At 51.8% G+C, this 25,549-nt stretch overlaps 1 protein-coding gene across 1 annotated transcript in view; it reads right to left on the bottom strand.

Moving 5' to 3' along the window:
- CSMD2 (CUB and Sushi multiple domains 2) overlaps nt 1-19,622 on the bottom strand; it is a 655,429-nt gene extending 635,807 nt beyond the window's left edge. The window contains exon 1 of the mRNA XM_059070872.2: nt 19,213-19,622. Within this exon, the coding sequence (XP_058926855.1) occupies nt 19,213-19,414 (202 nt within the window). The 5' untranslated portion in view covers nt 19,415-19,622. The remainder of the gene's footprint in view (nt 1-19,212) is intronic.
- Between the last annotated feature and the right edge of the window lie 5,927 nt (nt 19,623-25,549).

The following is a 25,549-nucleotide window of genomic DNA, read 5'->3' as shown; positions in this document are numbered from 1 at the left end:
AGATGGGAACTGAGGCCAAAAGAGATTATTCAGTCTCTTATGCGGGCTAGGACCAGGCAGGGCCAGGATTGAAGCCTAGGTCTCTCCGAAGCTCCAACGTGTGCTTCTCAGAACACCCCAGCACTGTGCTCTGAGATCCTGCGAGATGATTTAATAGCATCTCAAATGGTGACTTAAGAGATTTCCCTGCAGGGCTGGGATGTGAACCCAGCCAGACTGGCTCCAGAGTCCAGGCTCATAATCACTTCACAGGGAGCGGCCCAGCTCTCCCCACCTCTGCTGACCTGCCCCCGCCCCCGGCTCCCAGCTGGATGTGTGGCCTCAGCCACAGCACAAAGCGTCCTCCCTCCACAGGAACTTCTCTCCTCCGCTCCTGTCAACAGCCAGCCCCTTGAGGTCTGTGGGCTTTTCCTGGGGTCGCATCCCCTCTCTCCTCCCCTGAAGATTGCCTGCTCCTCCTATACGTCCCAACTCCCACGTCACCTCACCCAATGACCCCCAACCACTCACCCAGTGACGCCCCTACCAACCCACCCACACACGGAGTTGTTTGCTCCATCTCTGGGCTTCTGTCAGCCTGGATTCTCTCTATATATATTCATTCATTCAATACCCAATAGTCACTGAGCCCCGACTATGTTTAAGACACTATTCTAGAGTTGGACAAAGCCGACAAGCTCCTTGGTCTCATGGAACTTACTTGTGGAGACAGACACAAAATGGGGGTGGGGAAATGCATATACAATATGTCAGGCCATTAAAAGGACTATGAAGAATCCTAAGGCAGCGTAAGTAAAGGACAAGGGAATCGGGGAGGCCTCTCCAAGGAGGTGGCATCTGAGCAGGGGTTGATGAAAGCGATGGACTGAGCCCTGTGGCTATCTGGGGACGTCGAGCCCAAGACCACTGAACCACGGCCAGTTTGTCTAACAAAACAGCAGGGGAGCCACTGGCCAGAGCAGACTAAGCCGGGCAAGTGTCAGGGGAGATGAGGTCAGGGAGGAAGCCGGGGCAAGAATGTGGGAAGGACTTTGACTTATTTCTGACCGTGATGGGAGCCACTGGAGGGTTCAGCACCGAGGAATGAATGATCTGATGACACTGTTCAAAGCGTTCCAGCTGTTGGGCTGGCAAGAGTGGAAGGAGGGAACCCGCAGAGGGGGCGCCTGCAGGAGTGCAGGCAAAGGAGATGCCAGCTCGGACTCCGGGCTGTGATGGAAATGGTAGGGGGCGGGGGGGGGGCTGATCCTGGATGTATTTTGAAGGTGCAGCCAGCAGGGCTGGCTCATGGCTTGACTGTGAGGGGAAGGAAACGAGAAAGGGAGGCGTGGAGGATGCCTGCCGGGTTTCCAGGCATCACGCTGCGCTGTGTGCTCCACTCGTGCCTCCCCACAGCGATGTGAGCTCCTCAAGGCGGGAACGGCATCCGACCACCCTGGCAACACTGCACAGAGCCAGGCCCATTACTGTGAGCCCTGAAGTGTCCCCGAGCAGCCTCTCTGCGCCCTCCTGTGCTGCCGTGGCCTTTGGGGAAGAGACAGGGGGTCATCCTGTCCCACCTGCCGCAGCCGCCTACAAAGATGTCCTTATCCTTCCACATCTGGTGTCCACGTCCAAGAAACGATGGATCTGAATGATCAGATCAGATAGATCAGATCAGAGAACTCATCCCGGGAGCCGAGGCCCACAAGTGGCTCCTCTCCACCCGCCCCAGTCTCTCCCCAGACAGACACCCAGCCCTCGGGAGATGAGAGCTACAAGCGCCTTACAGGTCCAATGACATAGGCCTTTCCAAGGTCCTGGTGAGCCTGCCACCATCTCTGTTCAAGGCAGGCAGGAATGACTGTCCCCTTAATACAGATGAGGAAACTGAGGCTTGGAAAGTGGCAGGAACATGTGCAGGGAGTGAAATAAGACAAGAACGGCCCCTTCCCTCCATTCTTGTGTGAAATTGCAGAGGGGGAAGTGAAAAATGTCCTGCTCAACACCATGAGCTCTGGGGTCCTGCAGTTCTGGGTTCTCATTTAGCTCCCACATTACCAACCGTGTATCACCTTGAGCCATTAGTAACATCACCGAGCCTCAGTTTGCCCATCTGCAAAATGGGGGTAATAATGTCATTTCTCTTACAAGCCTGTTGTTAGATGTATATTAGATGGTGTAAATAAAATGCTTGGCACCGTGGCTCACAGCAGAAACTGCAGACATGAAGATAATGTAATCACCACTATTATTATAAAAACAGTCTGTGATTCGTGCCAGTGCAGGACTCTCTCCAGGGATCCTGGCTTGTGTGCTGTGGTGGAAACAGCTGTAGAAACACTGTCAAGAGACTCCGCATGGGTGGCGCTGTGTGGTAGCAATGGTCGCAGCTCCATCCTCTACCCGCTATGTGATCTTTGGACAAGTAATTTCATTCCTCCAAACCTCAGTTTCTATTTCTATAAAATGGGAATAACTATACGACCTAGCTCAGTGGGGTCTTTGCTGCCCAGTGACTGTGTACAGCGATGTGTCCAACACAGAATCAGAATCACACAGACATCCCACCCAGGTGACACACTATCACCCCCAAGAAGTGGCCTCTGGCCCATTACCAACATCGCTACCAGGTCAGGAAGCCACAGGTTACTCTTCTCTGTCTTCCCTAGACCAACTCCCACTGGACCCTGTCGGCTCTACCTTCAACATCTATCCAGGAAGTTATCCCTGGTGGTCCCTGGTTGGATTCCTGCCCTTCCTCTGTCCTCCCATTACCCCCATCCCAGTCGCATGCTAAACTCTACTGTGGTACGCATCGCATCGCATTTAAGTTACGCTTAGTTATCTGTCCACCCCAGTGGTGATACATTAGAAAGAATGAAAGCTTAGGGGGTGGGGCTGGGGGGACAGAAACTATACCTGTCATCACCTCTAGGTACCAGAACCCCACACAGAGTCCAGAACAGTGTGGGAGCTCAACACCACATGGTTGAATGGATGCCCAGATGACTGGATGCATGGAAGGAAGGCAAAAAGAAGCAAGGGAAGAGAGGGGGAGGGAAGGAGAGGGGAGGGGAAGGGAGGATGAGAAAAGGAAAAAGTCTTGGTATTTCTACTGTTAGGCTAGTAACTTTCCCCGTCATACCCCGACTGCTCCTCTTGCCTTGGACCTATTATTCCACTCAATTTTGGTCCTCCATCTGCAAAGCAAATGTATGGTGCCTGGCCCTAATCTGACATCAGTTTCTATCAAGGAGTTAACCAAGGAGAATCAGCTCTGACTCCAGAGCAGAGGCATTTTAAACAGCAGTCTCATTTCCTAAAATTCACCTGGATGAAGCACATTCTGCATCTACTCTTCCAGGAGATGAGGAAAGGAAAAGAAAAATGAACAATTTATTTTCTTATTTAAATATGTCACAGAGACAAGGGGGCCAGACGATCAATGTCTTAGTCAACATCTCCTCTAGGTCTGGGTAAGGGCTTTGAGAAATCTCCAAGGCTGGCTGGCATCCATAGCTGTGCCCAAAGTGGATGGGGCTCCAACCATCCCTCCAGGGTGGGAGGGACAGGCATGCTTGCCCACCCCCACCCCTCAGCTGCAGGCGATGCTGACCTGCTCTGGCCTGGATCCAACACGGCCAGGTAGGAGAGCACGTGCTCCCCCCAAGCCGCAACTCCATAGAGGGGAGAACGTTCCCACTCCATGCCCCAGAGGACAAAGTACTGCAGACACGTATTTCTCTGGCCTCCCTGACCCTTCACTCTCGCCCCCTGCAGGAGGGGAGTGACTTGTCTAAATAGTGAGTTGCGGGGTGGGGGGGGGGGGCGGGGGAAGAACTTGGCGAGCTCAGCCCAGCCCCACCCACCTCGCACCTCCCTAAACTTAGTCCAGCAGGCTTGGCCCCTGTGAGGGAGGCCCCAGGCTGTCCCCTTTTGCCCCTGAATGGGTGGGTAAGTTTCTCCCATTCAAGAGTGATGTATTAACAAGCCGCTTTGGCCGCATATCCAAAGCCACATTCTCCAACCAGCTCCATCAGTAATGAGCTGACATTTTGACCTCTCCATTTGACTCCTCTTGTTGTTTTTCACTCTGTCTGGTTCCAAATTTGAGAGGGGAAGAAAGGCGTGGTAGGGAGGGTACAGAGGAGGCACTGGACAAGATCAGAGCCCTGCCTGGGGTTCCCAGACCCCTACGGGTCTTCAAAGGCAGTAATGAGAGTTTGTGAGCTACTTTCCATACTTCAAAGAGCCTAACAGAAACAGCATTTATCCACCATCAAAATGCACAGGCAAACAAATGCCAAGTGCCTGCTTCGGGCTGGAACTCAACCCAGTCAGTGAGGTCACACTTGCCCTTTGTCCATTCTGATTGGTGGGATGGGGCCCACAGGCTTGACAATTAAGGGGTGTTGTTTTCCCCAGCCTCTCTGCCTAGGGCCTCCCGAGAAACCTCAGCCCCTTGGCAGGACTGTCTGCTGCTTTGAAAGGAGAAATGCAATGAGGTGCACTTGGGAATGAATGGGAGTGTCTCAACCATAGATAAAGGGAGTAAGAGTGAGTTCCCAAGAAGATGCCTTTTCCCAGGGCGGAAGATCAGAGCCACCCATGTTAGAAATCAGGGCATCAACTCAGACAACGTGGGAGCAATGAAGGAAGGCTGAGGCCACGAGAAGGTGGGAAGGAGCCTGGGGCTCTGGAACAGAGAGCTGAAAGGTAGGAAGGAGGGGCTTTCCACAGGTTGGATGTGGCTTTGCCAGCCTCTGCGTGAGGGCAGAGCGGAAGGAAGCCTGGGCCTCCTGCACTTGTTCTGACCCCGTGGCACAGTTTCCCTATAACTGTTTCGGGGTGGGTGGGATGTGGGGAGAGAGCCGATCAGGGCCAACAGACCCAAAACAACTGGCAGTTACATATTTCTTTTAGGAATAAAAATGGGGAAAAGAATCCATGCCCCTTTCAATAAATGCAGACTGGTGGAAATAGTGCCTTGATATACAAGTTTCTTGGGAAGAACTCGGAGAACAGGAGCGCGTGCCCAGTCATAACAAAGTTGGGCTGTGTTGGGAGACGGAGACATTTAGGAGCCTGGTCCCCTGCCTCTCACCACGCAGTCTCAGCCCACAGAGGAGGGGAGCTCTCCCTTTCCGCCAGGGGGCAGGGGCACTGGACTAAAAGGCAAAGCATGTCCACCAGATAGACCTTTACAGGCAGGATAGTGAAGCTGCAATTCTATGAAGCTTCCTGGCAAAGCCTTGGACCATACATTGGAAACCAGAGGTTTAGTGATTCCCAAATTCAACTGATCATGAAATCTTTCTCTCTCAGGGCACTCATTTAATAGTCCCTACCCAACTTCCTGAAACCCAAGAAACACTTGGCCAAATGAATGAATGAATGAATGACCCCCTCCACCCTCTTTCCCCCCCCACCCCCCGACTCCCTGGCCTCCCAGAGTCTCTGTACTTCTGTACTTCCTGTCTTAGCATCCCTATTTGCATAACTGGCCCTTTGCCTAGGTTTCTCTGCAGAGTCCCTAGCTCCTCACAGGGACAACAGACTCCCTAAATGTCCATCCACTGGGCTAGAGCCCCTCCCCTGGCAGCTGAGTCCTGCTCCAGCCAGGAACAAACCTGGACGCCTTGGCCTCACCCTTTGGAGAACCTCCCCGTCTGCCCTGACCCTGACCACGACTGGCCACCCCACCTTAGCCTGCCTGCTTCGCCTCTGTCCTAAAATACAGCTGACTCCCACCAACAGGCCCCAGGAAAATGGCACTTCAGTGCTTTGTGTCCACTCTTCAAGTATTAAATCTGGAATAATAGGAGTTAGTACACAAGGAAGTTGGGGATAATAAGACTCCCCTGAGTGTCCTGCTTTCTCACATAACAAATCAGGCACTGGTGGAAGGACGTGGTAAATCAGGAGCTCAGAGCTGCCAGGCCCACCCTGACCAACAGGCCTTTTGTTAGGTGTCCTAAGCAGTTCAGGTATGGGATGCAGGCCTGTGGGGCTAGTATGCTTCCCCAGCCTCTTCTTGGGGGCCACCAAATCTCAGCAGCACTAATCTGGTCCCCCCCGGGGTCCCAGCTCCCAGCTCCACCAGGGCAGAGCTGAGAGGCAAGGAGTGGGGAGGGGGAGCAGGAAGCCCTTCCTCTGTTGACTCCTGGGTGAGGTCAAGGCCACGGTTATTACAGAGGAGTGGATGGCTGAAGGCCCATCTCCTCTGGGCTCCACCTTCAGGCGTTGGGAGCTGTTTGCTTAAGAGGTTCCTGGACAGACTTAATGTGCATAATAATAATAAAAGGAATTTATTAGGGATGTAGCTTCCACACCCTGCTCCGAGATACTCCGATTCAGAAGATCCAGGGAGGGCCTGGGAATCTACATTTGTAACTGAGAAACCTGGGTACAACAGTGGTTGTTAAGCCTGTGGGTGCCAGAATCAGACCAGGTTTAAATCTAGGCTCTCTCCCTCCCTGTTGTCTAGTCTTAGGCGAGTAACTTAATCTCCTTAAATCTCAGTTTCCTCAACTGCAAAATCATCACCTTCTTAGGAGTGCCACAAGGTTTAGGGAGGGGAAAGTACAGCTCTCAGCATCTCCCAAGTGTTCCCTAAAGGACCGATTCCAGCTTCCATGATAATGATGCTGATGGAGGGGCTTGCAAACTTGACACCCCCCACATCCCCCAGCCCCCCTCCACCCCCCCACCCTACCCCCCCGCCGGCACAGCTTCCTGCCTCAAGCCTTTGTCCAGGCCACTCCCTCTACCTAGGGCTTCCTACCCCCATATTATCCTCCTCCAAAGGACACCAGCTCTCTCTTGGAGAGCCTGCTTACACCCCTAGGTGAAGCTTGCCCTGCTGCCCCTCCCCCCCCTCAGAGTTCCCTGGGTCTTTAGGAGCCTGTAATTGTCCTTGAGGAAGGCACTTGGTTTTAAATGGTATTTGTATCCCTGACCCCCAGGCCAGGGCCACTGCACTGGGAGCTCAGTGAATGTTCAAAGGACCCAGCCCCACTGGTCCTAAGCAGGTGGGAGCAGCTAAAAGCCTTGAAAATCCTCCTTGCTGACAGAGCTGGTGGGCTGAAACCTGACTAAAGGAAAGACCACGGAGAGGGCAGGTCCTAGGTGAGGAGGGGCTGGAGGCAACAGGCTCAAAGGTCCGGAGGAGGCTCAAACTGATGGTGAGGCTGGGGGTGGGAGAAGGATGGCTCTACAATGAGAATGAAGAGTTTCGGGGTCAGGAAAATAAGAGGACTGGGAAAAGGAGGGAGCAGGAAAGGAAAGGGGCAGGAGATAACTGGAGAGGTCAGAAGAGGAGAGGAGGTGGACCAGGGGATGCAGAATGACCAAAATGTGGAGGGGTACACACGACCTGGACAAGATGGAGTACAGCAGGTCTCCCCAGGAGGTGGGATGTTGAAACGGCCCGTGGAGTCATCCCCGAGCAGGTAGATTAACTATTTTAACTTTCTTTCTTGCAGAAAGTTGTGGGCTGTTCTCACTGAGGCAGGATTAACAGAACAGTGGTTTACAATCCAGAAGTTATTACGTGGGTCTCATGGACTTTTGACAGTTCTGTGGATGTTTTACCCTCTCTGGGAAGGTGGGGAACAGGGTAAAAAAAAAATGAGGAAGGAAGAGAATGCCCTCATATCCTCCTTGCTGACCTCTCCCCGAGGGGCACCAAGACCTGCCTTCCCCAGCACTGCCCTGGTCCACACCACACCCTGCCCTCATCATCACCGCATTCCTTAAAGACCTGCACCAGCCAACCAAGCTGATGGGGCCATACCCCTGCTCCAAACCCTCTAGACTCTTCATTGCCCTTAATCATCACACTGAGCTACTTCCAGACCTTGAACATGCCTCACTTCCACCCAACCATGAGCCTGTGCAGGTGTTTCCATCGTTGGAATCCTTACCCTGCTCCCTTTCTTCATCTGCTCTCTGCTATCTGTCCTGCAAGTCTCAGCCTAAACATCACTTGCTCTAGGAGACCTTCCTGACCCCTAGAGTCCGGATAGTTACCCTTCTTTTTTTCTAACTGTGGCAAAATATATATAAAACCTAAAAGTGACCACATTAACCATTTTTAGGTGTACAGTTCAGTGGCGTTAAGGTGCTTCACGTTGTTGTGCAACCATCACCACCATCCATCTCCAGAACTCTTTCCATCTTGCAAAACTGAAACTCTATTCATTGAAAAAACAACCCCCCCATTCCCTTCAATCCCCCAACCCCCAGCCCCAGCGACCACCATTCTACTTTCTGTCTCCATGGATCTGACTATTCTGGGTACTTCATATAACTGGAACCACACAGTATCTGTTCTTTTGTGACTGGCTTATTTCACTTAACATAATGTCTTCAAGGCTTATCCAAGTTGTAGAATGTAGAATCTCCTTCCTTTTTAAGGGTGAATAATATTACACTGTATGTAGATGCCACATTTTGTTTATCCATTTATCCATCAATAGACACTTGGGTTATTTCCACCTTTTGGATATCATGATTAATGCTGCCATGAACATGTGGGCAGTTGTCTCTCTTATGTACCCTTATCTTTGAAACTTGTCTACGGTCCCCAATGCATCTGAGAGCTCAGGCCCAGCACAGGCCCTCTATAAATGCCTGCCGAAGGGCTAAGTAATCCCTCACATTCTCTAAGTGTGGCACCCATCCAGTAATTTATTTGTAGTTTAACTGGCACCTTCTAAAACAAAGTGCCTTGAGCCAGAAGAAAGACTTCCTATAGGAATTGGGGTCCCAGTATGGACAGGAAGGCTCTGGGACTGCTCAAAGGCCTCCAAACAGAGAGCCAGCCCTGTAGAAGGATGGATCCGGGTGGGCCTGGGAGCCCACCCTGTCCCTTAGCTCATCAGTGCAGCCGTATATCCCAACTTCTGCCTTCCATAAAACATTGATGAATCTGACTACCTCAAATGAAGCATCTCTGTCCAAAGAAAGACATCATAAACAAAATAGACAGATGAAAGATTGGGAGAAGTTATCTGTAATCTCTAAAATGGACAGAGGGCAATATCTGGACTATAAAAGGAACTCCTGAAAATCAAACCCAGATTTTTCTAAATTAAGACAGGAAATCCAATTTAAAAATAGGAAAGGAGTATGACTAGGCAGTTCACAAAAAGAGAAGCTCAAATAGCTAACAAGCATATAAGAGGTATTCAAACTTACTAGTCATCAGAGAAATGCAAAATAAAACAAGACAATGAGATGGCGCTTTAAACTCATCAGAACGGCAAAAATTAGAAAGGTGGACAATATTAGGTATTGGTAATGACATGGGGAGACAGAAACTCTAGTGCACCCTTGGTGGAAATGAGCCCTAGCTCAGCTGTTCTGGAAAATATTATGGCATATCATAGAAAATCAACATGTTAACTCAGGGATCCCCATCTTCCACTCTGTATAGCCCAGAGTTATTCTTACATGGGGTCCCAAGAGAGAATGTACAAGGATGTTCTTCAGAACTTCATGTGTAGTCAGGAGGAGTTACAGACAAGCCAGGGGTTTATTCCCAGGGGGAGTGGATATAGACAATGTGATGGATGCACAACTCATAATGCAACGAAGGACTAGACACATAAAAGGAGCAGGGCTAGATCTATAGAATACAGCGCCAAGTAAATAAAGCAAGACACGATGAAATTTATAGTTCACTATCATTTATGTAAATTTACATATGCACACAAAACAACCTTACATATTTTATAAGGATCCATGCATATTTCAAGATATATATAAAATATATTAGAGTGGGTACTGATGGGAGAAGGCAACAATTGCCTTGGGATTGGGGATAAAGGAAGGAAATTTTTTTAAGTAAAACAAGAAAGGAGCCTTTCATAGATAGATGATCATAAAGTGTCATGATCTGAGGGTAGGTTAATTCCATGTCATGCTCAAATAAAAAGAAAAAAAAGCAGAAACCAAAAAACACCCAGTAGTGCCTTCCACATGACCAGGAAAACTATCTTTGTTACATTTTCCTCTTTCCATGTTTCTTGAAACAAAATGTCACAGGAGATGTGAGTCCCAGTGGTCCTCAAACACAGGGAATTTCCATCTTGCTAGAGTTAAAAGGCCTCGGGGCAAATCTTGTCCCCTGGATGGATGTCTTAGTAAATATGAAGCCCTAGCAATCACCTCTCCCAGCCTGAGCTCAGTGATGCTGCCCCGGGGTAGGTGGGTGGGTGGGAAGGGAGAAGGCCGCAGCAGATGTCTGATGGGCGGTGGATGGGAATTGTTCGTGTCCTCTCTTTCAATTTCTCAGGATCAGCCAGTTGGAGGGTAAGAATGGATAAGGGCCAGGAAGCTGAGTGAGTTCACCCTCCTTCATCCACTAACCCTGTGCCCTGAAGCATAGCCAGGCAGGCTGTCTGCAAAGGTAGGTGGATTCGCATCCCTGGCACGCCAAGCCAGCCTGGCCACTGGGCAGGATCTCCCATTGGATGGGACTTACACTGGTGACCTACTCTAAAATCTCTGGATCCTTTTTGTTTGGTTGATTAAATAATGCCAAGTTCAGCATTACATAGACAAGGTGGGTATTATTATCTCCGGTTTACAGGCAAGGAAGTCAGACCCAGGAAGAAGAAATGAGATGTAGAGGCATGACCACAGCTGGAAGACTAGTTTCCTGACTCTCAGGCCAAAGTTCAAGAAACATGTCAAATATATCAGAACGTGTTCCTTTCAGCTATGAATCTGCCATGGTTCAGCCCTTCTAGGACTGCACAAATGACAAAGGCCAGGAGAGCAGGGCAACACAGGTCCCTGGGGGGAGGGGTGCCATCCTTGAAGGGGCAGTTTTCATGCTAGGAACATTTTATTTTATTTTATTTTTTATTGTATAATGGAGTATAGCTGATTAACAATGTTGTGTTAGTTTCAGGTATACAGCAAAGTGATTCAGTTATACATATACATGTATCTATTCTTTTTCAAGTTCTTTTCCCTTTTAGGTTACTATAGAATATTGAGCACAGTTCCTTGTGCTATACAGTAGGTCCTTGTTGGTCACGGATTGAAAATAAATCATTAAACTTTCACCTCCTTTTTGTTGCCAAGTAATGTGCCAGAGGCCCCATGCACCATCACCAAGCCTCACCCAGTCTCTGAGCCTCTCTCCACCTTTGACTCCTACCCCTGACATGGCGATGGAGGAGTGATGAGGGCAGGAGGTGGTAAGACTCAGGCTGGGGTGGGGAGTTAGGCAGCAACCCGCAGACAAACCTCCCGGGCCTGAGTCGACTTTACCACACTTGCTCATCTCAGAAAGGGTTATCAATCACTCTGCACAAAATGCCTACGCATTCTCTGATAATTGGCTTGTATCTCAAATGGTCTGTTTCAAAGTTTCTGCCTTCTCTCTTTCAAGTTACAGCTGTCACACCTGCTTACTTTCAATCAATAAATGGATGTAGCTACTTAATAATGGACCTTATTCTATTGCCTATTTGAAAACGAAGAAGATGGACACATAATTTTTTGAGGTTTCTGGATTATAATTGCACTTGAGTATAAATGAGACATGGGCAGGGAGGAAGGCTATTTGTGCTGCAATATGAGCCCTTATTTTCTGCTCCAGACCACATGGGAGATTCTCAAATAAGTTTCTAAGAGTTATCTTGGTGCTGTCAGTAATTTAACTACACAGACATTATTTTTAGCATCACAAGAGTTCCTTATAATGATGATTCTCCAGGGCAGAATTGACATCTCCTTAGAGCTCAATTCAGTTAAAAATTTTCCAACAATAAGAAACAAATAGGTAGAAAGTGAAAGGCAGTTTCCAGTGGGGAAACTCCTCAAAAGAGGGGACCACAGACGTGAACCCCTACACTACCCAGAACTTTGCTTTCTGTGGGTACAGCCACCCCACTAGCTCCAGGGTGGGCACAGTGCCCTTCTCTGATGTTGGGCTTGACAAGGGCTGCACTGGGGCTCCTGCCTTTTGCCTGGCATATTTCTCTGCTAGGGTTCATGGTGGTGGCCACACAGGACTTCCCATTTCTCCCTGAAGAATGACCCCTAAGAGCAGAGAGTGGAGCCACCAGCATTTTAGAATCTACACCAGTGTGGAACCAAGGGCTGATGGGGACTTTCTATCTGCTAGAAATTTCACAGTTCAGGCAAATGAGGAACTGAGGAGCTCTGGGGAGGAAGATGAAGATGCTGCAATAAGGTGGAGAAGGTTAGGTTGTTTCTGGTACCCTCCTTAATTTCCCATTTCCTCACAGTGCCCACTCAATTGGTTATATAACCCCACTACATCTCCCAGTACCCCCCTCCCAGTTCACCCAACCTAAGCCACCCCAATACACCCTAACTCACGCCCATCTCACCCCATCCCACCACAACTCATTCACTCCACTCTACCATATCCCGACTGTCCCACTCTACCTCAACCCAACTCCACCCATCCCATCCCATCCCAATCCATTCTGACCCAATCCTATCCCACTTCACTCCGTCCTATCCCAGTCAATCCCCCGAACACTTTATATCTCCCAATTCCACCTCAAACCATCATATTTTACTCAATCCTATTCCATTTCATTCCACCACCCATCTCAGTCCATCCCAATTCATTCTAACTGTTCCATCTCAATATACATCCCAACCCATGCTTGATCCTACCCCAACTCACTCCTTCCTACTTCACCTCAGTCCATCTCAAATTATCCTGTTTCTCCAATCCCACCCCATCATATTCCATTCCATCCGCTCCCCTCCCATCTCCTGCTTGGCCAAAGTTCTCATTTTTTAATGTATACAGGGCATGACCATTCTTCATGTCATGTGAAACTACATGAGAAAGCCAAAGGACCCCAGAGATCTAAGAATTAAGTGTGTATTGGGGTGGAAGAGGAGGGAAAAAAGATACGGAATCTCATCTTTATTTTTTTTCAAACAACTTCCAAAATGCTTAATCTATTGATAGGGAATCAAAAGCATGCTCTAAAAAGAGTATGTAATTCTTATTATGTCTTGAATTTGTACAGCCCCCCCCCCAAAAGAATCTCATCTTTAAAGGTGGGGTATGAAAAGACAGCCCAGGGGGTTGAGCTCCCACATCCAGAAAGAAAATAAATATGAGTTTCATGTTCCTCTTAACTTACAAGAACCAGGAAAGAGCTCTAAGAACCACACCACTATTTTCAAGTTGAGAAACCCACATTGCATAGCCTACCCTTGGCTTTCTGTGGGCCCAACGGGAAGCCGAATTCTATTCAAAGCCGCTGAATCCTGAGACAGTGTCTCTTTGAGGTGGAAAACTCTGAGGTAACCCTCCATTTTTCAGGTTCACCCAGATGTTCCCCTGTTGTCGTGGAAAATCTCGGTAGCAGACAGAGAGGAGGGATTGGGAGGCCATATCCCACTCAGAGAGAAACCCGAGGAAGGCAGTGTCAGTGACATTCTCCAACCTCTAGGGGGAGCCAGAGGGTCCGCCCTCTTCACCCCTCTAGGAACAGGCCTACTAGCATGAGCTGATAGGTGGGTGAGTCGGCCAGGTTCTAAGGAGGAGCAGAGAGGAAAGACTCTTGCTGATACATCTGGTGGCATCTTAGAGTGGCACAGGATGAGAACTGTTTCTCTTAGAATTCTAAGAGGCTGGTGCAGAAAGCAAGTGGACAATAGTAGCAGCAGTAGAGGTGGTGGCAGCATTTAACATACACTGAATGCTAACGACAGGTCCGGCACTGTGACAGATGCTTTCCATGAATTAAAAGGATGGGCCCTAGAGTCAGGAAGCCCTGAGGTTCAATCCTGTCTCCTCTCCTATCTGCTCTATAATCTTGACCAAACTGTTTAATTTCTGAGTCTCAGTCTCTTCAAATGTGATATTATAGTACCTGAATTGTTGTGAGAATTGAATAGGAATATCTATAAAGCACTAAGCCAACACTCAGTATAGGACAGCTATTGTTAGTAATATACAGAAGGACATAGGGCCGCCTCCCACCCGGGGATGCCCCTTCATGGCATCCCACTCCTCCAAGCCCCTTGCCTTGGGAATGTGCAAAAGGACAGTCATAGAGAAAGGGAACCCTGGGCTCCAGAGAACCTGCCTCTGATCCTTTCAACAGGTGTTTATTGAGTGTCTGCTATGTGCTGTGATCTGGGCTACACTGCTAGCCTGAGTTCATAGAGCCTTAGGGAATAAAGGCAGACATTGTCTCATTAAACAAGAAATCCCGATATGTCCTGATGAGTTTTACAATACAAGGAGTTTTACAACCTGGGTTGTGAGAGTTCACAGCAGAGTTCAGTCGAGACTGGTGCCTGGAACTAGAAGCAAATCAAGGATGGCTTTGTAGTGACCCTCCAGGAGCTGTGGTGGAGATGGATGGACCATGGCTGCTTGAGGAGTTGGAAGGTTGAGATCCAGGCTCAAGTGCTAAAAGCATCACAACGTAACTGATGGGCACAGCCCAGTGGGAAAAGCAGGACAGAGATAGGCAGCCTGTGTGGAAGGATTCCAGGGGTAGCACCAGCTGGGTCTCCTTAGAAATCAGATAACAGGGTGGGTACCAGTAAAGGATTTGGAGTCAGGCAGGCCTGGGTTCAATCTGTGGCTGACTAGGGGTGTGGTTAAGTTATGTGTCCTCTCTGAACCTGTTTCTTTGTGGATGAAATGGGGAGAATAATATTACTGGCCTCACTGGGTTGCTGTGAGGGTCAAGTTAATACATGCAAGTGCTTGGGTTGCTGTCAGCACATGGTGAGGACTCAACAGACATCAGCTGTTAGTGTCACTCCCCTGGGTACCCAGACAGCTTTCTGAGCAGTGAAGGAGGATATTGGGAAGGTACACAGGCTTCCTGGCCGAGTCCTCTGTCCTCAGTGTTCCTGTTCCAACCCCATCTTCCATTCAATGGGCACAATCAATATGTATGTGCTGGGCCTGTTGCATCTCTGATTTCTAATCCCTTCCAAAACACAGGGATGCCTTGTCCCTTTTGCAGGCAGGCAGCCTGAGCCTTGGGGAGGTCTGAAGATCAGCTAGTTCTCCAACAAGGAACATCTGGCTCTGCTGAGCCATCAAAGTCCCTAAATCCTGCTGGCGTGACAATGATGAAGAAACAGAGGCAGACGAGACACATGAGGCAAGGTGGTGTCGCTGAAGCCACCTGCTGGACTCTTCTGGACACACCCAAACCTTGCAGTGTCCAAGCCAATCTGGCAATCTGGTTCTCCCGTGCCTTTCCACACCATTCTAGCCTCACCTTCGACAAAGCTACACTGTCACCAGTCCAGGATATGGTCAACACCCTCTGCTGTGGTCAGTTTCTTTTCAAACCATAAACCCACAGCTCAATTGCAAATGGAAGTTCAAATCCATACGTTGGTGCCTTTCCTGGGTGGGTGGGGGGTGGGTAATGCTTAGGGCTTGTTCTTGCATTGGTTCTGGAACTTAAGGAGCTACCTTACCAATCTGTGACATTTGGTTCTGGGGGGAAAGCAACTGGGGATCAGGTGGCTTTGTTGTCGCATTACCTCTGCAAACCAGCTGGCTTCTTTGATCCCTAAAACTCTTGTTTTAGGCTTATCAGCCCCTAGAAAACTGTCCAAGAAAAAAATATTTTAACAAATCATCTGTTGATTTAACAACCATCTATCAGCCACCAATTCTATACCAGGTCCTGAGCTGGGTGCTGGGGATGCCAAGAGAAATAAAGCACTGTCCCTGCCCTCAGGAAGCTCACAGCTCAATACGTGAGGCAGATAAATAACTACTTTGAAAACAATTCAGTTAGTACTGTCATCAAACAATGGGTATAGTCAGTGGTCCAGTTTTTAAGAGGGCTCTGAAAACAAGCAACGCAGGGAGAAATTTTTTAAAAATAATTTGATATTTGATTTCTTTTAAAGCAATGAAGTGGTTAGCACGGGAAAAATCAGAACTTTAAACTGTAAGTATAAAAATCCTTATACTTACAGTTTAATAGTGCCTTTATTTTAAATTACGTATTAAAGAAATGGGAAGCATAACAGTCTTTTCAATGCTCAGAGCTGCTTAATTTGGAGAAAAGTAGCCAGGTTTGAGAACATTTGAGAGAATGAAACTGACAGAACTTGATGGCCACCTGATAAGGAAGGAGTTGAGGATGATCGTAAGGTTCCCAGCTAGGTAACTGGGAAGCTGCCAGTACCACCAGCCTGCATGGAGGATACTGGAGGTTAGGTGCAGAGCTAATGAGTTTGCTTTGGAAGGGAAACATCTACGTGAAGATGTCCAAGAGTCAGCCGGTTATACGGGCTGTCTAGAGCCAGAGCTTCTGTGGGCTAGGAAGCCAATAGACATACATCGGGAGAAGCATCTTGGCAGGAGAGATCTGTCTGGAAGCTTCAGAGTGTGGTAGTGGAAGAAATGGGCCTGGATGAGCTCACCCAGGGAGGAGTGAGAGGAAATGAGGAAAAGCATAAGGAATGGAACACTGCAGGAAGCCAGACTTTCAAGAGGGGAATAAGTGCTACTATTAGAAACTGGGAAGGAACAGCCAAGAGGTAGGAGAAAAATCAGCCAAGCACAGTGTGCCGGAAGCCCAAGGAAGAGAAATTTTAAAAGAAGTAATCCAAAGTGTTCACAGTTCAGAGAGGTAAAGGAAGAGAAAGAAAGAGAAGGCAGATGGGTTTGGCGATTAAGGTGGTCATCAGCGATCTTTCCTAGAGAGTTCCAGTTCTGGGGACAGAAGCCAGTCAGCAGGGAGTGAATGGTCACAGAGGAGGTGAGGTCAAGACTCGTCTGAAGAGAGTTAACTTGTAAACGAGAAAGAAAGATGGGATGGGAGCTAAAAGGTCAAGAGGGCCAAGAAGTCTGGTTGGCTTGTTTTATATTAGAGATTAAGTTGTTTAGGGAAAACGAAAGACAGGAGAGTGATTGATCTATCATCTAGGGGGAGGAGGTAACTGCTGGAAGGTCTCTAGGGAGGCTGGGGGTAGGGGAAGTGTGAGGGCACAGATGGAAGGGGTGAGTGTCCAAGTTGAAGGCAGGTAAGGAGGCTCCTCCTTTCAAATCCTATATTCATTTTATCCAGTCATCACTGGGCCAAGGAAGGGAGACAGCGCAGTCCCGAGCATCTTTTAAAGTCAACGGCGTGAAGAGAACACAAAATAAATGTGCTTCCCCCTATAATGCGCCAAATTCTGCCATCATCTGTAACCAAGTCCACTTCCAAATCTCTGCTGCTGGCAAGGTCAGACAGCACATGTAAATACAGGATGGGAAGCCAGAGCACGCCCACAAGAGAGCAAGCACCCCCACCCCAAGTCGTTCAGCACTCCCACCCCCAACTTCTCTGCCAACCAAAGAGCTGCAAGCCAACCCATCTCTCCAAGGCAGGATTCCAACACAGTCCAGCAGTGTGCAAGCTCCAGTAGGCGGCCTTCTTCTTTCCCTGGGGGCATGACATGCCCAAGGGGCAGGGACAAATCGAGCCAGAAAACCAGGTGGATCATATTAGGGGTAATCTCAGGTCTGCTAAGCCAGAGCAGAGGCCGCTCCTGGACACACGTCTGAGAGGCCTGACAGCCAGTACCAGCGGTACCCCCGCCTCTCATGTGGCAAGTCTGGTGGCCAGCGGCGTCGTTGTGAACCGTACAGCCACCCAGTGGGTGTGGGTGTGCGCGAGGCCTGAGCTCCTAGACGCGCGCACCGCGGGCGCCCCTCTCTGGGTGTCGGTCGCTATGACTCTTAGGGGAACCTGAGAAAGTCCGGTCAAGTAGGGATGGGAGAGCTAGGGCTGGCTCGGGGCGCCCTTCCCGACCAGCAGCCCTAACATTCCCGGTTAAGGAGCTGGCGACACGGTCTGCGGGCACCGGCTCACAAGATGCTGGAGCCCAGAGTGGACAGAAGAGCTCTCCAGGGAAGTGTCGCAGTTTCCAAAAAGGGACCACCTAGAGGCTCGGATGGCTGAGGCCAAGCCTTCAAAGGTTCAATCGGTGGTTTAACAAAAACAAAATAAATAAGTAAATAAGAAACCCAACACAGCTCCAGGCCGGAGGTGCTCTCAGTCAAAGCCTGGGCAGCAGGTGTTACGGGTTTTCTCCCCCCGTGGGTGTCAGCTTCCAGGCTAAATAAAAATGCGGCCCCAGGCATCGCCCGTCGGACCCGTCCCCACCCGGGGACACAGAACTTTCTAGGCTGTGGCTAGAGCTGAGCCTCGGAGGGGTGCAGGGGGTAAAGCGGAAGGGCAGCAGTCGAGGCCAGTGGTTCCCAGTGGGGACTGGGTTCTCTCCAAGGTCCGCGTGCCTTCCCGGTCCACTAGCTGCAGCCACACATCGGCAAAGTTCCGGGACTCGCCACACCCGCCAGGTCTGTCCCCCTCCCCGATTCGGTCGCCGGGAGCAGGTCCCGCCGCCCGCGCCGCCGCTGCCGCAGACCCGGCGCTCGGCTGCAGCAGGGCGCGGGAAAGGGCACTTTGGCGCGGAGTGGAAACCGAAGGCAATGTGGCAGCGCGGAGCCTGGCGGCGACACTCCCTCTCCCGCCCCCTGGCGCAACCCCCGCCCCCGCCTGCCCGTCGCTCAGCACCCTCCAGCCCCCACCTGAGTCCTCCAGCTCGGCGTGCTCTGGACCCCCGCCCAGCTGACCCCCCTCCCAGCCCAGAGCGCCCAGGGAGGGGGACACGTGGGGAGGGGGGTGGCGGCCGCAGTCTCCGGGCGGCTCCGGCGGGGGCGCGGGCTTCAGTTGCGAGAAAAATGGGCGGGGGCAGGGAAGGGCAGACCCTGCAGACGCGCAAATGGGGAGGGGGCGCGCCGTTCCGCTCCAGCCCTCAGGACGGGCGTGCCAACGAGGATCAGGAGGCGGGGAGGGCTCCAGGAAAGTTTATCTGGGAAAAGCCTGGCACCTTGGGGGCTGGGAGGCTGAAGAAACTGAAGCCACGGTCCGGGAGCCCCGCAACCCCGGGCGGGGATGGTCTGTCTCCCAGGCCCCGTGGCCGGATCCGGCCAAGTTGCGGCTGGGGGTGTGGGTAGCAGTGAGGGTGAGGGCGGCGGGGAGACGGGTGAGGGTGGGGGGAAAAGAGGGGGGGGCAGAGGCGATCCTGAGCAGGTGGGTGGGCGTTTGGGAGGGCGGGAGGTTAAGGCGGAGGGTGGGGGGAAGGGACAGGGACCGGGTCGTGGATGGGGGGGCTCGGGGCTCGGGGCTCGGGTGGGGCGCGCGGCGGCCGCCGGCTCCCCGGCGCGGCCGGACTTACCCGCGGCGGCCGAGGCGCTGAGCAGTCCCCAGCCCAGCAGCAGCAGCAGCGGCGGCGGCGGCGGTGTCGGCGGCGGCGGCGGCGGCGGACGGCCCCAGCGGCTCCCGGCGCCCGGCACAAGCGCCGAAATCCCGGCTTCGCCGCGAGCTCTCCCCGCGGGGCAGCCGCAGCGCCCCTGCTTCCGTCCCCGCGAGCGCGGCATGGCGCGGCCGGCAGCGCCGAGGGAGAGGCTCCCCTCGCAGTGGAGGAGAAAGGAGGTCAGGAGAGCTCTGGAGCTTTTTTCTGCTCGGAAAAAATCCCGGTACGCGGGAGCTCTGAGCTTCTGCGGCTGGAATGAACCAAGTGTCCGCCCGGCCGGGGAGAGGCGCGCTGCGCTCTCGGAAATGACTCGCTCCAATCCCGCTTCGGGGGGTTCGCGCCGGGGGGCGGGGGGGGTGAATTATCCCCGGATTAATCACTCCGGAGCCGCTTCTCCGCCGCTCCAAATGCTGGGGGTGGAGGCGCAGCAAAGGAGAAAATATTGGGAGGGGGCGGGTGTTCCTCTTCAGCGCCACCTCCACCTCCAGAGAAACCACAGATTACATCTAAAGGGTTGTTTATTCCTGTTTGTTTTACAATTGACCAGTTTCTTTTAAGTTCAGTTCTCTGGTTTCCATTTATAAGATCACCCATTAATACACCCCCCCATACACATACACACGCGCACACACACAGTGATACTGACACACAGGCACTCACAGGCGCGTGCGCGCGCGCGCACACACACACACACACACACACACACACACACACACACACACACGTACACACACGCCTCCTCCACGTTTGGAAATTAGAATACTGTCTGGGAAAAGGTAACCAAAGAAGGACGCGGTTCCCCAAGTCACGGCTCTTACGAGCTGATCTTGGGTGGTGGCTTTGAACTTGCAATCTGGGGCGTGGGGCGATGCTTACCAGCCCCAGTGGCAGCAGCCTCCTACCCCATCCCAGAAGGGTGTGTGTGCGTAGACCCAGGATTAAGAACTGGAGGGAGGGAGGGGCGGGGGTGGGGGAACCCGCGGGTTTGGCTCAATTCCGTCCTTCCCCTACCCTAAGGCAAAATCTCGGGATGGAGGGAGGCGTGCTTGTGTCCGTTGCGGTGGGGGAGGGGAAGTGAGGTTGGTAGAGGAACGGTGCAAGAGTTACTTGTGCAATTTATCCTCAAAATTAAATAACCGGACCCGGCTTCTTCTCATCCTTACCCTCCTCCTCCCAGCCCTGGCCCCAAACCAGACGAGTTTCTCCCAATGGCTTGGGCCCCTCCCCACTTCTTTCCCGCCGCCGCTGCCGCCAGGCCCCAAGGACTCAGCGCCGGTCCCCACCCGATCCCCCACCCCCACTCGGTCGCCGTCTCTGTCTCGTCTCTCCTAGGCTCCTCCGTCAGTCACGATGGCTCCTTAGCTGTCTACGCCAAACTCTCCGCGAGAGGGAACAGACGCTACGGGGGGGAGCAGGAGGGGCAGGGCCTGGGGAGGAGGTCCCCCCCGGCGCGCGGGGTGGAAAGGCACTAGCGGGTGAACACCCTCCCCCTTTGCCCGAGGCACCCGGGAGAGGCTGCGCTAGGGGCTTAGGGGGGTTGGCAAGCCGGAGCTCTAGTATCTGCAAGCCCAGGGGGCAATGGCCCGCGGTCGGTGGGAATTTCCGGGAAAGAGCGTGGAAAGGGCTATGGGGCTGACGACCGGAGTGGGGTCGGCGGCGGAGAGGGCCGGAGGAGTGGATGCCTGTCCTTTTGCTCCCCCAAAAAAACTTGCTGTGCGGAGCCGCGATTTCCCGATCTCCCAGCTCCCTTGATGCCCGGCTCCCTCCTCCACCTCAAGTTGTTCCGGTTTCCCAGTATGAGCTCATCCCGCAGCTGGGGGGCCAGCCCGGTAGCCCCGGGCCGGTGAGCGTCCTCAGAATCGCCGGGCCCCTTCCCCACCCCCAACAGGCTGGCTTTCTCGCCCCTCCCGACGCCGCCTCGCTGGGTGCCAAGAACCGACCGAACTCCACAGTGAAAGGCCTGCTTTATGTCCCCGGAGCAGCGAGGAGGGGGCTTGTCGCTTCCCATTGTCCAGGCCCAGCCCCCAAAAGAGAGGGCTCAGCCAGCCAAGCCTTGGCCTTCCCGCCAGCGCTGGAGAGAAGGGAGGGACTGGCTGGGCCGTAGGTGGGTGGCAGCCTTGGGGGTGCTCTTGGTGGGATCTTCCCTGGGGGGAAAGCCCTGGCTCCTAAGCTTGGGCCTCTCCCCTCTCCTGCCAGAGGGGTCCTCGAGCTCCAGCGGGCAGAGCCCTCCCCTGTAGCCCACAGCTGGGCGGGAGAGAGTCTGGGCTGCTCTATAATTCTGGGGCTCCAGGCCAGTGGGCTTCCCCCACTCCCTCCTCAGCCCCAGAACTTTGCTCTGTGGCTGCAACCCACAGCTGATGTTTACCCCAGAACCCTCCCTAGCAATGGGACATTTGTCATCCTTCTCCCTGGGGGCCGTGGAGGGCAGGGACAACCTTTTAATTCCTGACACTGGCCCAGCTACTCACTTCCTCCACCATTCCTCCCTCTCTCTGATCTATCTGTGTCCACATATACTTACTGAGGCCTCCTGAGTTCTGGGCCCTGTGCCAGCCTGTGCTGTGGGCAACGCAGAGATGCACAGTGTGCGGTCCTGCATGGGAGGATGCGGGACACAGATGAACCCCCCCCACACACCCAGGCAGTGCTAATCGCCAGGACAGAAAAGGCATGTTACAGACAGTAACAAAGGCATATCAAGACAGTAAGCTTTTCTTGGACTTGGGAGATCATAATAAGCCCAGTTTAAGGAGGGAAGTAGAAATTGGGCTGGACCCTGAAGCCTGGATACGTTGACGAGGTGAAGATTGACTTACTCAACAAATAGTAATTGAGCATCATTACATGCCAGACACTGCGCTAGATATATACACCTGAGTGAACTGTCCATGGCTCGATGAAGGCAGGTGATAAATACACAATTATATATAAAGTTACTAATTAAAGTTGCTGTAAAGAAAAAGTTCATAGTTGCTGTGAGAAGGACTACACAGGGCATACCTTAAATAGGTGGTCTGGGAAGGCCTCTCTGAGGTGGCGACCTTGAAGGTGGGATTGAAAATTAAGATAAATAGCCATGCAAAGAGTTGGGAAAAGGAAGAGCCAGGCCCTGAAAAGGGAGGGGGAATGGAAAAGGCAGCTGGGTCTGGGTCAAGGTGAATAAGAGGGGACACCTAAGAGATGAGGGAGGGGATGGGACCAGAGCCAGATCATTCAGGGTCTTTTAGGGGATGATGAGGAGATTGGATTTTAGTCTTAAAAAGGGGGAAGTACAAGGTGTATTCATTTGCTAGGGCTGCCGCCATAACAAATAACAAAGTACCACATACTGTGTGGCTGAAAGAACAGAAATGTATTGTCTCCAGGTTCTGGAGGCTAGAAGTCCGAGATCAAGGTGTCTACAAGGTTGGCTCCTGAGTTCACTCTCCTTGACTTGTAGATGGCGTGTCTTTTCCCTACATCTTCACATTGTCTTCCCCCTGTACATGTCTGTGCCCAAATTTCCTCTTCTTATAAGGACACCAGTCATACTGGGTTAGGCCTCACCTCACAGATTTAGTTTTAACTTAATTACCTCTTTAAAGCCCTGTCTCCAGATATAGTCACATTGTGCTCTGGAGAACTTGGCCTGATTCAAGTAGGGGCTGCACTCTTGATGCCCTGTGAGTTTCATTCTGACCTAAGAAGAAAATAAAAGAATGTGCTGAAGCCAAGAGAGAGAAAATGAGCCGGCAAATGGATGCTCTAGTAAGGAGGGCAGAAATGGAGGCTGAGGGCTGAGTAGGACGGCAGAGAAGGGCTACAGAGCAAAGGCGAGGGCTCAGAGGAAAAGCCTGGGGTCTGAGTGGAGGGTGGGGATTTGAAAATGATGAACGCGATGGATCAGAAGCTCGTATTTCCCAAGAGCAAGGCTGTCACCGTAGAGATGACAGTGATCTGCTTCCCAAGGAAAGGTGACAGAAACGGTTCAGGAAGAAAAAGCCCAGGACAAACTTGGGGGAGGCTGTGGGAGCCCCACAACCAGGAGGGGGATGTGAGAAGGGCCCACAGTCTGAACCATTCCTCCAGTGCTACCAAATGCTGGGACCATTGAATTCTAGCATTTCCTGCAGAAAATCCTGTGTTTGTGAAACAAAGAAAGGGACAGAACTCGAGTCAGTGGCAAAAGAGGTCAAATGTTTCCTCTGCTTGTCAGAGGCCATAATCCACAGGAGAGGGGCTATGCTAGGCTCTCATCTCTACTTGAAGTTCCTCCAATCAGCTATGCTATTGTAGCCCCTATGCCTTCACTCACGCTACTTCCTCTGAGTGCAATACCATTCCTTCTCTCACTGTGCAGAGGAGATGATTCCTAATCACTCAGCTCAAGTGTCACCTCCTTCAGGTAGCTTCTCCTAACCAGCACCCACAGCACACACCCTCTGCTTAGTTACATGCCCTTTGCAGCATGGCCAGCTAGCTGGACATCAGAACGGTACGCCTCCCCTTCCACTGTATCGAGCAATGGTTCTCCGCCAGGGGTGATTTGGCCCCCAGGGGCCATTGGGCAGTGTCCACAGACATTTTTGGTTGTCACCACTGGAGGGTGCTACTGGCATCTAGGGGGTAGAGATGGTGCTAAACACCTTACATGCCCAGGGAAGCCCCCCTCCACCCCAACGGTTTATTTGGCCAAAAATGTCAATAGTGCCGATTTATCACTGAGAAGTGGCTGCCTAGCCAGGACTATACTTTCCAGCCCCCTTTGCAGTTGGGTGCAGACATAAGACAAGGGTTCTAGCCCAAGGAATGTAAGCAGAAGTGGTGTGTATGTCACTTCAAGGCTTTTACCCCGTAAAATTCTCCGACCCTTATTCCTCCATTTGCTGGCTGGATACAGAGCATTTGGGGTCCCTAGGGGATGGCAGAGCCATGAGATAGAAGAAGCCTGGATCCCAGATCACCCTGCAGAGAAAAGTCACTCACCAGTTTGGGACACCTGAATTGGACTGTTAGGTGAGAAATGACCTTTAACAGCAAAAAGACACCAAAATGTTGAGGTGTGTTACAGCAGCTAGCAAAACCCTCTTATACCCCTCCATGTTTTTTCTTCAGTATCATTTGCTTACTCCTCACTCATTCTTTTATTTGTGCAGCCACAAACATTAATCTGCACACCAGGCTCTGTGCTAGGTGCTGAGGAAACAAATATAAAGAAGAATAAGACATGACCATTGGTCCTCGCCTTCAGGCTATGGATAGTTTGTTGAGAAAAGAGTTAAACAGCAAAGCATAATGACCCTGGGAGAATTACAGGATGTTATGGAAATGAGAAGGGCTTCTAGCTCAGCCTGGGGAGAGGGGCAGGTAAGAAGTGGCACCTTGGGCTTCCCTGGTGGCGCAGTGGTTGAGAATCCGCCTGCCGATGCAGGGGACACGGGTTCGTGCCCCGGTCCGGGAAGATCCCACATGCCGCGGAGCGGCTGGGCCCGTGAACCATGGCCACTGAGCCTGCGCGTCCGGAGCCTGTGCTCCACAATGGGAGAGGCCACAACAGTGAGGGCCCGCGTACAGAAAAAAAAAAAAAAAAAGGAATTGGCACCTTGGCACCTTCCAAGAAGAAAGCAGTGTGGGCAAATGCAGGGAGGCAGACCCAGCAAGAAGAATCTGCAGTTCTCATAGCGGTCCAGGGTGCTGGAGGGCAGGCAGGAGGGGCACCGTACCTCTGCTCTGCAATTCCCCAGTCTCTCTGTAATTGACAGCTTTCTCTTTTGCTCCCCCCCCCGCAGTGGGCTGGGAGTTCCCTATGGCAGAAATCTTCTCCTGGAGGTCTCGAGTCCCTAGTGCCTGTGTGGTGTCTGGTATTCTCTGCTCTTGGATATCCTGCAGGATGCTCTGCCCCAGCCTGCTCGCAGCTGAACTCACCTACTTCCGATCCTGCACCACAACCTGCCCCTCTGCTCGGTCCCCCATCTCAGGAACCAGTTTCCACGTCCACCCAGTTCCTGAGCCAGAAACCTGGGGGATCATTCTGGCCTCCCCTGTCTCTGATCCAGGCAGCTCCCAAGTCCTCTAAATTCTGCCTCCTTAGCATCTCCCAGGTCCTAGCCAGGTCCCCACATTCTCTGCTGGGTTTCTGACAGCAGCCGCATAACAGGTGCCCCCAACTCCGCTCTTGTCCCATCCAGCGTGTCTTCCTTTGTGCCGCTTTTCTTTTAAAACACTAACCTGATTTCACAGCGTCCCTGCCTTCCCCGGATGTTTCTCCATGGCCTACAGG

This window comes from Kogia breviceps, chromosome 1 (assembly GCF_026419965.1).
Source record: "Kogia breviceps isolate mKogBre1 chromosome 1, mKogBre1 haplotype 1, whole genome shotgun sequence".
In the NCBI taxonomy this organism is placed as follows: Eukaryota; Metazoa; Chordata; class Mammalia; order Artiodactyla; family Physeteridae; genus Kogia; species Kogia breviceps.
Note: the sequence above shows the minus strand (reverse complement) of the source record. Positions and strands in the feature narration are given on the sequence as shown.